An 11889-nucleotide genomic window follows, 5' to 3' on the forward strand; every position below is an offset into this window, starting at 1 on the left:
GTAGAATAAATGTTGAGGTCAAATAAAAAAAAAATGTTTTAAAAAGCGACTCCGGTGGGACTCGAACCCACAACCTTTGAATTACTACATTGTCAATCTAGAAGTCCAATGCGCTGTCCATTGCGCCACGGAGCCACCTGTTGGTCGTTCCAGACTGTGACTATATATTTCAATGCAGAGTCCGTCAAGCATCCCCCATGTATATTTTGAACAAGTATAAATATGTGATTTTAATTTATGATGTTATGTAAAACTAGAAAAACAAGAAAAGTCTGTGCCTATGGTTATATAATTGGGGCGTTTTACGTCATTTTCGACGTCTCTAATTTGTGCTGACAACCATGTGTGTCGTTAGTTTAAGAGAAGCATGCACATTACTCGTGCTACATACACTATTATAGCTGCATATACGGTACGAATGGGTGATACATTTTTATTTTTAATAATTAAACTATGCAACTATTGATAAACACTGACCTCTACTGGCTGAACGTCTTCATAACGCAAAACACACTTTAAGGTGCATTGTGGGATATGTTGTCTGCATGAGAACACGGAAATGGCTCAGCGTGTTCAGTAGAGGCTACTAAACCGATTTACACGAGCGCTGAATGTTATCAGAGCTCTTTTTAAAATATAAATATGTCTTAATTGTCATTTTAATTTAGGTTGAATATTGCTCAACAAACGTGCACTGTCTAGTTTAAGAACTTTCCGTCTGAGGGACCAATGTGATTGGTTTGATCGAGTCACGTGACGAGCTGGTTTATCCTCCGTTCCAGAGCAGACTCGTTGTTCGATGCGCATTCCGGATCATCATCCTCATCGTCATCTTCATCATCATCTTCATCCATCATCATCCTCTTCCTCCTCATCACCCGAGGGTTCCAGCCACGCAGTTTTCCAGTCACAGCAAAACGGCGACGTTCTCGATCATCATGTCAGCGAAAATGCGTAATTGCCGCTCCCAAGAACTGGCATAAAGATTTATTTTGAAAATGCATGCCAGTATTTCGTGTTTTGTAGGTTGTGAACACCACTTCGGAATTTGGGAGTGGATTAAGTTACAGTTGGATTATTGGCCTGCTCTTTCTTGTCACGCTGTTTCTCGCTAAATCGCCGAAAAGAAACCAGGTAAGCAGTGAAATACAACATTATTAGTTTTTCTCTCCCTTAACGTTTCATCACACGCATGCGCACTTCTCGCTCATCGGACAATTGGAATGGGGAACCCCGTTATTCCTGCACCAGGACAGGAAAAACAAAAGCAGCGTTGCACGGGCCCAGTACGCACTGCAGGCCCTGTTTAAAGAGGATATCAATCCCTGTATGGAGCCATTGTGCTTCCAGGGAGCATTGCTGTTATTATTTCAATGGAGGTTTAGAGTTACCAACAGCCCAACTCCCCTCCCCCTTCCCGCTTATGTCTGCCTTTGCAGATTACACAAATGGACATTTCAAACAATGAAAAATAAACGCAATAATGATCGCAATGAAAATAGGATTAAGAATAACACCAAGTCTGCATCAGATTCCACGAGACCCTGCAAATTGCAAAATGGCCCATTGCTAGCGGTTTATTTCTAGACTCATCACCCAAAAGCTGATCATCTTTGCAGCTGAGTAATTAAACATAGCTGATCAGTGGTGACTGTATGAGGAAATATGATATCACAGTAGATACCGTGAGACCTTGATAAAAATTAGCCCTCTATAGGCTGCACACTGATAAATTCCTGATGTCTGGTCTTCCTTGCAGCTAAGTAAATAAACATAATCGGTCACTATATAAGCAAACTGTGATACTGTTAGTTTAGTCCTCTTAGCAACAGAAGAAGATAGGTGACTTGAGCTCGTTTAACTGATAATATTCTGAGTATATACAGTACAGTCTTCTGGTAGTTACTGTTAGTACAATATAGCGAGCATTAAAGACAAAACGGCCAGTAGAAGTTCACCAGAAGTTTTCAATACCAATACAGACACGAAGCTTGTATTTTTGACAGGTAAAATGTCTTTCCGGCGAGGTGTGGTGCGGCAGAGCAAGTTCCGCCACGTGTTCGCGCAGGCGTGGAAAGCCGAGCACTGCCTGGATGACGTCCGAGTGTCGCGGGTGACGTGGGACGGCCCGCTGAGCGCCGTCAACCCCAAATTCATGGCCGTCATCATCGAAGCGGGAGGCGGCGGGGCCTTCCTGGTGGTCCCGATCGGCAAGGTTTCCGTACGCCTCCTCCACTTTTGCGTGTTTTTACGGCACGCCCTTTGACAACATTGTCCCTGCAAATAGAGCGGCAGGATCGATCAGTCGAGCCCGACGGTGTGCGGCCACGTTGCGCCGGTGCTGGACATTCAGTGGGCTCCCCATGACGACAATATCGTCGCGAGTGCCTCGGAGGACTGCACCGTCAAGGTCCGTCTTCATCAAACGTTTGAATTTCCCCTCTTTATTTGCCTCGAGCTGCTGCGCGGGTTTGTCACTTCCGGTTCGTGCAGGTGTGGCAGATCCCCGACGGGGGCTTGACGGCACCCATGACCGAAGCCGTCGTCACCTTGGAGGGGCACAGTAAAAGGGTGGGCATCCTGGCGTGGCACCCGACTGCTTACAACATCCTCTTAACGGCAGGTAACAAAAAACACCCCATGAGCGCTCTCGGAGTAGATACCGTGAGACCATGCAAAAATGAAGCTATGAGTTAATAAACAGATACCGTGAGACTATGCAAAAAATTAGGCTATGAGTTAATAAACAGATACCGTGAGACTATGCAAAAAATTAGGCTATGAGTTAATAAACAGATACCGTGAGACTATGCAAAAAAACAAGGCTATGAGTTAATCAACAGATACTGTGAGACTATGCAAAAAAATGAGGCTGTGAGTTAATCATCAGATACAGTGAGACTATGCAAAAAATTAAGTTATGAGTTAATCAACAGATACCGTGAGACTATGCAAAAATTTGGCTATGAGTTAATTAACAAATACCGTGAGACTATGCAAAAAAATAGGCTATGAGTTAATCAACAAATACCGTGAGACTATGCAAAAAAAACAAGGCTATGAGTTAATCAACAGATACTGTGAGACTATGCAAAAAAATGAGGCTATGAGTTAATCAACAGATACTGTGAGACTATGCAAAAAATTAAGTTATGAGTTAATCAACAGATACCGTGAGACTATGCAAAAAATTTGGCTATGAGTTAATCAACAAATACCGTGAGACTATGCAAAAAAACAAGGCTATGAGTTAATCAACAGTTACTGTGAGACTATGCAAAAAAATGAGGCTATGAGTTAATCATCAGATACAGTGAGACTATGCAAAAAATTAAGTTATGAGTTAATCAACAGATACCGTGAGACTATGCAAAAATTTAAGTTATGAGTTAATCAACAAATACCGTGAGACTATGCAAAAAAACAAGGCTATGAGTTAATCAACAGATACTGTGAGACTATGCAAAAAAATGAGGCTATGAGTTAATCATCAGATACAGTGAGACTATGCAAAAAATTAAGTTATGAATTAATCAACAGATACCGTGAGACTATGCAAAAATTTGGCTATGAGTTAATTAACAAATACCATGAGACTATGCAAAAAATTAGGCTATGACTTAATCAACAAATACCATGAGACTATGCAAAAAAAACAAGGCTATGAGTTAATCAACAGATACTGTGAGACTATGCAAAAAAATGAGGCTATGAGTTAATCAACAGATACTGTGAGACTATGCAAAAAATTAAGTTATGAGTTAATTAACAAATACCGTGAGACTATGCAAAAAATTAGGCTATGAGTTAATTAACAAATACCGTGAGACTATGCAAAAAAACAAGGCTATGAGTTAATCAACAGATACTGTGAGACTATGCAAAAAAGTGAGGTTATGAGTTAATCATCAGATACAGTGAGACTATGCAAAAAATTAAGTTATGAGTTAATCAACAGATACCGTGAGACTATGCAAAAAAATCAGGCTATGAGTTCATTAACAGATACCGTGAGACCATGCAAAAAAATGAGTTAATCAACTCCTTGCTGGTCACCTCTCTACCCGAATAAATCAATTGCTGTCATAGCGGAAACCAAGCCATCAGTTGACGTGGTTTTCCCCAAGGTTGCGACAACGTGATTGTGGTGTGGAACGTGGGCACGGGGGAGCTGGTGTACCAACTGGCCGACGCCCACCCGGACCTGATCTATAGCGTCAGCTGGAACAAGAACGGAAGTGCCGTCTGCACCGTGTGCAAGGACAAGGCGTTGCGCGTCATTGACCCGCGGAGGGGCGCCATCCTCAAGGTTGCCCGCCACGCTCATCTGAGAGTCTTCAAATGAATTCTGACACGGAATGACGGTGTCGTATGCTTCCAGGTGAGAGAAAAGGTCCATGACGGCACCAGACCCATGCGGGCCGTGTTCCTCTCCGACGGCAAGATCCTGACCACGGGCTTCAGCCGGATGAGTGACCGACAAGTGGCGCTGTGGGATACGGTACAAGCACAAGCGTGTCCGTGTAGATTCGAAATTTCAAGCCCGGCGGCCAGTTTTCTTGCAATAGTCCAATTTAGACCAAACGCTTGATGTCCATTGTAGCTCCCGGAGGATCAACAGTTCTTTTCCCGACTGTGTATTAGAAATTTCAAGCTAGTTTGCTTCTTCTGTCAAACGCAAAATATGTACATTGTATATAGCAGGGGTCAGGAACCGTTACTGTCTAAAGTGCCATTTTAGACCAAAAAATATATAAATATCTGTCTGGAGCCGCAAAACATTTGGACATTGCGATGAACAAAAAAAAAAGAAGCATCCAGTATTGTTCTACTTTTTGTCTTCTGTTTCTGTACTTTTTCAGACTTTGTTTTGCATGCATTTTAGACTTCTCTGCCTTTCTGTCAAATGTCTCACATTTTAGGTAATTTTATGGACATATGGTCATTTTCTGCCTGTTTTCTTCCCGTTTTCCTTTTCTCCCTCCAATATATGGCTTTTTTTTTTTACATTTTCCCCCCTGCCTTTTTTGTTATTAATTTTCTGACTTTTTTTTTTTGCAAGTTTGTGTAAGTTTTATGGTAATATTCAGTATTTCTTCTTTTGTTATTCTTTGAACATTTTCTTTTCTACCTTTTTTTAAATTAAATTCTCTGACTTTTTGGGCAATTTCATGGACATTTTATGGTAACTTTATGCTTTTTATCCTCCCTTTTGGACATTTCATGGTTAATTCTTTTTCTGACAACTTAAAAACTTGCACTCTGACTTTTTGAATATTTAATTGATTTTTTAAATCAAAATCATTAATTCGTTTAAACAATGTTTTATCTAAAATAAAAAAACAACATTAATTTTACTTTTTTTAGGTATTAAAGAGCCACACGTGGCTCCAGGTTGCAGACCCCTGGAAATGCTTAACCTCCATCTTAGTCCATCAGCTTTCTTATTCCCAAATGCACACTTATAGAAGTTCAAGTCGTCCATTTGTCGTGTTGCAGAAGGATCTCTCGGAGCCAATGGCGATTCAGGAGATGGACACAAGCAACGGCGTTCTGCTCCCCTTTTATGACCCCGACACCAACATGGTGTACCTGTTGGGCAAGGTGAGGACGCACGGCCTCGCGTTGGCCGTTTTCCCGGGCCGCCGTTAACGCACTCGTTATCTGGCTTCCAGGGAGACTGCACCATTCGCTACTTTGAGGTGACGGACGAATCCCCCTACGTTCACTTCCTCAGCCTATACAGCAGCAAGGAGCCCCAGAGAGGGGCGGGCTTCCTTAGTAAACGAGGGGTGGACGTCAACAAGTGTGAAATTGCCAGGTAGGAATTCCGCAAGACTGAATTTGGTCAGCGGGATGATGACAAAGTCTGAAAAGTGATTTCTTTGTGCTCGTAGGTTTTACAAACTGCATGAAAGGAAAGTGGAACCCATTTCGATGACCGTACCAAGAAAGGTAAAGCGTAATTGTTCTACCAGTCGTTATATGTTAAGTGTAGTTTTCTTTTGGTTGGTTTATTAATTATTATCGTTTTATTTTTTTGTTTTTTACTAAACAATAATAGTTAGTAATGTTAGCTTTATATTGCTGGTGTATTTTTTTATATATTTTTTTGTATTATTTGAAATAAATAAATTATTACCACTTATTAACTCATTCACTCCCAACCATTTTCACTGAAGCAATCCCCTTCACTCCTGGCTGTTTTACTATATTTTGACTGATTTTGCAAGGCCCACAGAATATTGTGTTCTATTGTTATAAAAACATGCATGAACCTACCAAAAGAAAGATTGGAGTCTCTTCTTTCATCAGGAAAAAAAAGTACATTTCTATCTGTTTCCGTTTTACAGCAATTAGCATTAGAATATAGCTAAGTTTCATCATAATTCACAAATCTATTTAGAACTGTGAGTAAATTTGCTTTTTTCAACATGGCCCTGGTTGATCTCTTTTGGTCTGCTGCCACCTGCTGGGCGTTTTTGTAATACCCATTGTGCGTCTTGTGCAAGAGGCTGCATCAAAGCCTACTATATGCTCTAACATAAAAAAAAACATAAAAAGTATAAATAGGTCTTTGAGACACTTAAAACATTTAAAATAGAACATATTTATACGTTTTTGGGAGCTAATGAGTTAAATGAGATAAATAAATAAAACACATTTGAACCAGTTTTAAGGAAAAACTGCTCAAATTAATGCCACAATATTACAGGCTTCTTGATAATAATCTGACAATTTATACATGAAATGTTTTATTACCGTAGCCACTTATCTTTGTTCGCTGTGTCTCATCCAGTCGGATCTGTTCCAAGGGGACCTTTACCCAGACACGGCCGGCTTAGAGCCAGCACTTCTCGCTGAAGAATGGATCGCCGGCCGGGACGCGCCGCCCCTCCTGGTGTCCCTGAGCGGAGGCTACGCGGCACCGCCGTCCAAGCACCGGGACACGGTCAGGAGCAAGCCGGCGTTGGCCTCGCAGGACTCGGCATCGGTAGCACCGGCGGCGGCCCCCGCAGCAAAAGAGCCCGAGGACGAGGAGCCACGCGCCGCTACAAGGGAAACGGGCGGGAACATGGAGAGACCTAAGCGAGAGGTGCGTCGCAACATGCTACTTTTCTTGTTGGAGTCGAGTTAAAAAATTAAAACATTTTAAAAAGGCTGGGCAGCCATTTTAGTCCAACAATTATAATTAAAACTAATTTACTCCCAGCCATTTTCACTGAAGCAACCCCCTTTGCTCCCAGCTGTTTTACTGGATTTTGACTAATTTTGCAAGGTCCATAAAATATTGTGTTCTATTGCTATAAAAACATGGAACCTCCCAAAACAAAAGATTGGAGTCTATTCTTTCATTAGGATTTTTTTTTATATTTCTATCTGTTTCAGTTTCGCAGCAATTAGCATTATAATATAGCTAAGTTGCAACCTGTTGAAAACACTGGCAAAAAAAAAGCTTGTTTCAACATTGCCCTGGTTGATCTCCTTTCCTCTGCTGTCACCTGCTGGCCATTTTTGTAATAACTACTATTTCCTCAACCGTTTTCTGCAGTTGAGAGGCTGCATCAAAGCCTTCTGTGTGCTCTAGCATAAAAAAACAAACATAAAAAGCATACAAATACGTCTTTGGGACACTTAAAACATTTATAATATAACATATTTTTACGTTTTTGGGAGCACATGAGTTAATTTATTATGACATTTTAAATTAAGCAGCTAATTTCCTTCTAACAGTCAAATACATTTAAAAAAAGATATTGTGCCAAGTACTAAGGTCTGTGCATTCCACAGCTAATGTCAGGTTTACGTTTTGTCTCGGAACACCAAATATGCATTGCGTTTTTTTTCTGCAGGACGACATTCTGAACGAGCTTCTGTCGGAGATGAAGGCGCTGCGTGCCGTGGTGCTGGCGCAGAGCCAGCGCATCGAGTTGCTGGAGAGGCAGCTGGCTCGTATCGAGGATGGCGATGTATGAGCACCACCTTTCGCTCTCCCGTAGAAGAAGAACCTTTAGGGCTATTTAATCAGGTAGTTGAACGCTGCTAAACTGTGATCAGATCCAAGACCTCAATTTTACCATGTAGCGCGTAAGGTAATCTGGTACTCTTTGATTCGGGGCTGGTGGTAGAAGAAAATCCAACTGTGAAGGATTAGTTGACGAGTTTTGTGAATTTAGAACTTGGTGTCAGTTGAACGTGGGTTTTCTTGTATCGCTGTTCAAGCTTTTTTGCTTTTATTTTTATTTGGAATGATTTGTTACTCCGTTAACTGTTGTACATTCCCACCTTCATATGCACTGATCGCAACACTTTCGATGTGGTTGTAGCAGATGGAATAAAGTGTCGTTTGTATTCACACAACTGATTTTTTTTGTCTACTTTTTGGGTTGGAATAAGGGTCACATCATCTTGAAATATTTTTAAGGGGAAAAAAAGTACTCCTTTATTCTCTAGAACAAAATTACAGCATAATAATTTGATTAACTGTACAAAAATACATCTTAATTGTATTTATTTTTTTAATACAGCAATAATCAGAAATACAGTACAGGCCAAAAGTTTGGACACACCTCATTCAATACTATGCTTTATTTCCATGACTGGTCATTGTAGATTATAACTGAAGGCATCAAAACTATGACGACAACTATGAATACTATTGAACACATTTGGAGTAATGCACTTAACATAAAAAGGTGAAAATAATCAACTACATACATAAATAAATTTCTCTGATGACTTTTTTGCACATTCTTGCCATTCTCTCGACGAGATTCAAAAGGTAGTCAGTCACCTGAAAGGGTTTTCCAACACTCTTTGAGGAGTTCACAGACGTAAGAAAGCCAAGAGTGTTCAAAAAAGTAACCAGAGCAAAGGACGGCTATTTTGAAGAATCCGTTTTTCGTTATTTCACACATCAGTTCATACATAGTTTTGATGCCTTCAGTGAGAACCAGCCATGAGAGTAAAGCAAATGTATTGAAGAAGAAAGTGTGTCCAAACCTTTAGGCTGCACTACATATTTTCAAATGTCGTAAAATTACACTTATTTAATACTTTATTCTCCTAACATTACGACTTGTCACGTTAAGGACATTTTCTTATTCTTATGTCAACTTTCTTAGTAATGTCACTTTACTTTTTGACAATTTTTATTTTTTTATTTTTTTATTGTAATATACCGTTTATTTGATTTAGTATACAGTATTTTAACCATCAAAACAAAAGTATCCCTTTTTTAAACTACTATTTTTGAAATGTCTTCCTCTTTCTATATATCGAATGTACAGTATTTGCTATTTCTCCGCCTCATCTCTCCTTCAACTCAGCTTGCATTTTTCCGCCTCCCCTCTCTCGCACGTTGGACTCGAAACAAGTCAAGTCTGCTGCGCCGCCACATCTTTTTCTTACTAACGAACCACTTGCTCACAACGTGGGTAGGTACTTATTTTTGCCACATTTATGAGGTTTTTTTTTAATGTATAATTTCCATATTGTGGAGTTTTGTTGCCACTGGCACCACGCGGTTGCTATAACTGTCTTTTTTACTACTGATAAGGTTGTTGTTGTTGTTTTAAATGTATTATTATTATTATTATTATTATTATTATACTGTTTGGACTACTAAAATAACTTCCATGCAATGCAAGCTGTCTGATGCGGCTCAATTGCCATTGCTTCAGGAAACATGCAAAACTGCAAGCTGTCTGCTCACTTCCTGTGCACGAAGACCTATTTATCGTTTTATCTGTACGCAGCCTACATATTGTGTGACACTGGAACAGTAATGTGGTTTATGCTATTATTAACTTTATTTTAAATGTGGCCCAAAAGTAGAAACCTGCAAGGAGCTTGAATTTTCAACGAATTTCCAACGTACAGCATGTGAGAAGGTCTAAATAATGTCTTAACTCATGGAATGGCTTCATAACAGTTCAATCATTTGGTGGATTGCTTTGAAATGCAATAACGCATGCTACAGTTTCTGCGTGCAGTGGTTCCGGAGTGGTACATTGAAACATGATTCAAGAAGAGGATTCATCGGAAAGCACAATTTTGGATGCATTGGCCTCTATTGTTATCGTTGACATTTATACCTTTGCATGAAGCTAACCACGCTGAACACACACTTTAAGCTTTTGAGGAATTTCAAGTAGCCTCACTTAAAAAGTCCAACTTTTCAAACATGTGGTGGGCCAGTAAAAGTGCGCACAGAGGGGATGTAAGCTTGGTCCAATTTTCACATTTCCGCATCCGAGTGGCTCTGGAGAAGTGCGTTGAAAGCGATGACCGAAGATGAGATTAGCCTCTCGGATAAAATGTGAACTTTCAAGATGAATTCAGCATTGTCTTTTTCTTTTTTTCCTAACAGATCCTGAATCAAAGTTATTTTTCTTGTTTTTAAGTGTGTGATTTGTCTTGACAAAGGTGGGACAGTATGTTGCCCAACAAATTTTAAGAAACCTTCATGCTGTGACTGTTGTCCGTCCATCTTTGTTTCAGGTATGGCTAACTCCGCCACAACCATCCTCTTGCTGTTTTTTATCTTCGTCGGCCTGGTCGCATTGCTCATCGTCCTGTACAAGAAGTTGAACAAGGAGACCAGCGGGGAATACACCTTGCGGCGTGTCGTCTATAAGGAAGGAGGGCTCCGGGACCGCGTGAGAAGGGCGGCGGCTTTCCTGGAGACTCGCCTGGGAGTCCAACTGTGGCCCCGCAGCATTTCCGAAGAGGACGGGGAAGAAATGCAGGATTTTCAGGAGGAGCCCAGACAAAAGGAGCGACGTTGCAGCAGTAGATGCAGCAGCAGCAGCCAGCCCAGTGAAGGTGAAGAAGATGGCAAGCCACAGGGGTGGGGCGTCAAGGCAAGGAGAGAGAGTGAGACGGAAGAGACCGCTGATGTGTTTATAAATTTAAATCAGTTCTCCGGGAGCGTCATGTGGTCTGAGGAAGCCTATCACACAACATGAGAAACTTCAAGTTTCCTTCCACTCGCCAATAAACCCCACACCTCAAATATGCCTCCTTCACATGTCAGACATCTAGGATTTCTCCAAGAGAGCGCTGACCTTGGACATAACCTATTTCCTCAAATTGAGTCAGTGCACTTGAATAAATAAATGCCATACCTTAAATAGACACCTTCACCGGTTTCAGAAAAAGGTAATTTCTCCAAAAGTCCAGATTGACCTCAGAAATGTAATATTCCTCAAATATTGGTCCCTGCTTGAATAAATGGTTTGATTCAACTGTGAATGTACTTGAAAATAAATGCCACACCTGAAATTGGCACACCTCCTTCACATGCTGTACCTACATAGGCTTTTTAAATCAAGGATTTTCTCCAAATATCCGCAGCTAGTGACCTCCGCTCTAATCATGACTCGATTCATTGCCGGGTGATTTGAATTAATAAATGCCATTCCTGGAATAGACATCCCCCGTTCACACGTAAGATTTAGAAATCCGTGATTTGCTCCAAAAGTCTTCAATGACTTCAGAAATTCTATTTTCGACTAAATGTGGCCTGGTGCCTATTAGATGCCCTGATCATTGTCACTTGAATAATAAATAAACACTACAAATAGAAAAGTCAAATATTCCCCTTGACAGATAACGACCTCCGTACATAGTATAAAACCAGAGAACACCACGTGTCTTGTCATAGACAGTATTTTATGGCACATCAAATTCATTTAAATGTCTACAGTACAGGGTAAAAAACGGATTTTTCTTAAACATTTTGGCCACCGATAGTTAGTTAGTCTGTGGATAAATACCTACGTACGTCCAGGATACCCTATCTGGGGATGTAGCTCAGTGGTAGAGCGCATGCTTCGCATGTATGAGGTCCCGGGTTCAATCCCCGGCATCTCCACTAATTTTTTA

At 40.7% G+C, this 11889-nt stretch overlaps 1 protein-coding gene and 2 non-coding genes across 5 annotated transcripts; 2 read left to right on the forward strand and 1 right to left on the reverse strand.

The window, feature by feature from the left end:
- Nucleotides 1-46: 46 nt before the first annotated feature.
- trnar-ucu (transfer RNA arginine (anticodon UCU)) lies at nucleotides 47-135 on the reverse strand. The gene is given in 2 exon segments: nucleotides 47-82; nucleotides 99-135. It is a non-coding gene; the product is annotated as a tRNA-Arg (tRNA).
- Nucleotides 136-748: 613 nt separating this feature from the next.
- On the forward strand, nucleotides 749-8361 carry coro1b (coronin, actin binding protein, 1B). 3 transcript variants are annotated; one of them, XM_086059573.1, is made up of 12 exons: nucleotides 749-954; nucleotides 1027-1134; nucleotides 2007-2215; nucleotides 2288-2410; nucleotides 2494-2623; nucleotides 4128-4309; nucleotides 4382-4501; nucleotides 5500-5604; nucleotides 5676-5821; nucleotides 5898-5955; nucleotides 6800-7096; nucleotides 7854-8361. In XM_086059573.1, exons 3-12 carry the CDS (start codon nucleotides 2012-2014, stop codon nucleotides 7974-7976), a joined length of 1488 nt encoding a protein of 495 aa, XP_085915699.1. In that variant the 5' UTR covers nucleotides 749-954; nucleotides 1027-1134; nucleotides 2007-2011; the 3' UTR covers nucleotides 7977-8361. The 3 variants fall into 3 exon arrangements, with proteins under 3 accessions (XP_085915699.1, XP_085915700.1, XP_085915697.1); XM_086059574.1 differs by having other exon boundaries at nucleotides 749-940; XM_086059571.1 differs by having other exon boundaries at nucleotides 749-1134.
- A 3445-nt stretch (nucleotides 8362-11806) lies between these two features.
- Nucleotides 11807-11878, forward strand: trnaa-cgc (transfer RNA alanine (anticodon CGC)). The gene has a single exon. It is a non-coding gene; the product is annotated as a tRNA-Ala (tRNA).
- Nucleotides 11879-11889: the final 11 nt, after the last annotated feature.

The sequence above is a fragment of the Leptonotus elevatus genome, chromosome 17, assembly GCF_054856555.1.
Source record: "Leptonotus elevatus isolate MCC_2025b chromosome 17, RoL_Lele_1.0, whole genome shotgun sequence".
Taxonomy (NCBI): domain Eukaryota; kingdom Metazoa; phylum Chordata; class Actinopteri; order Syngnathiformes; family Syngnathidae; genus Leptonotus; species Leptonotus elevatus.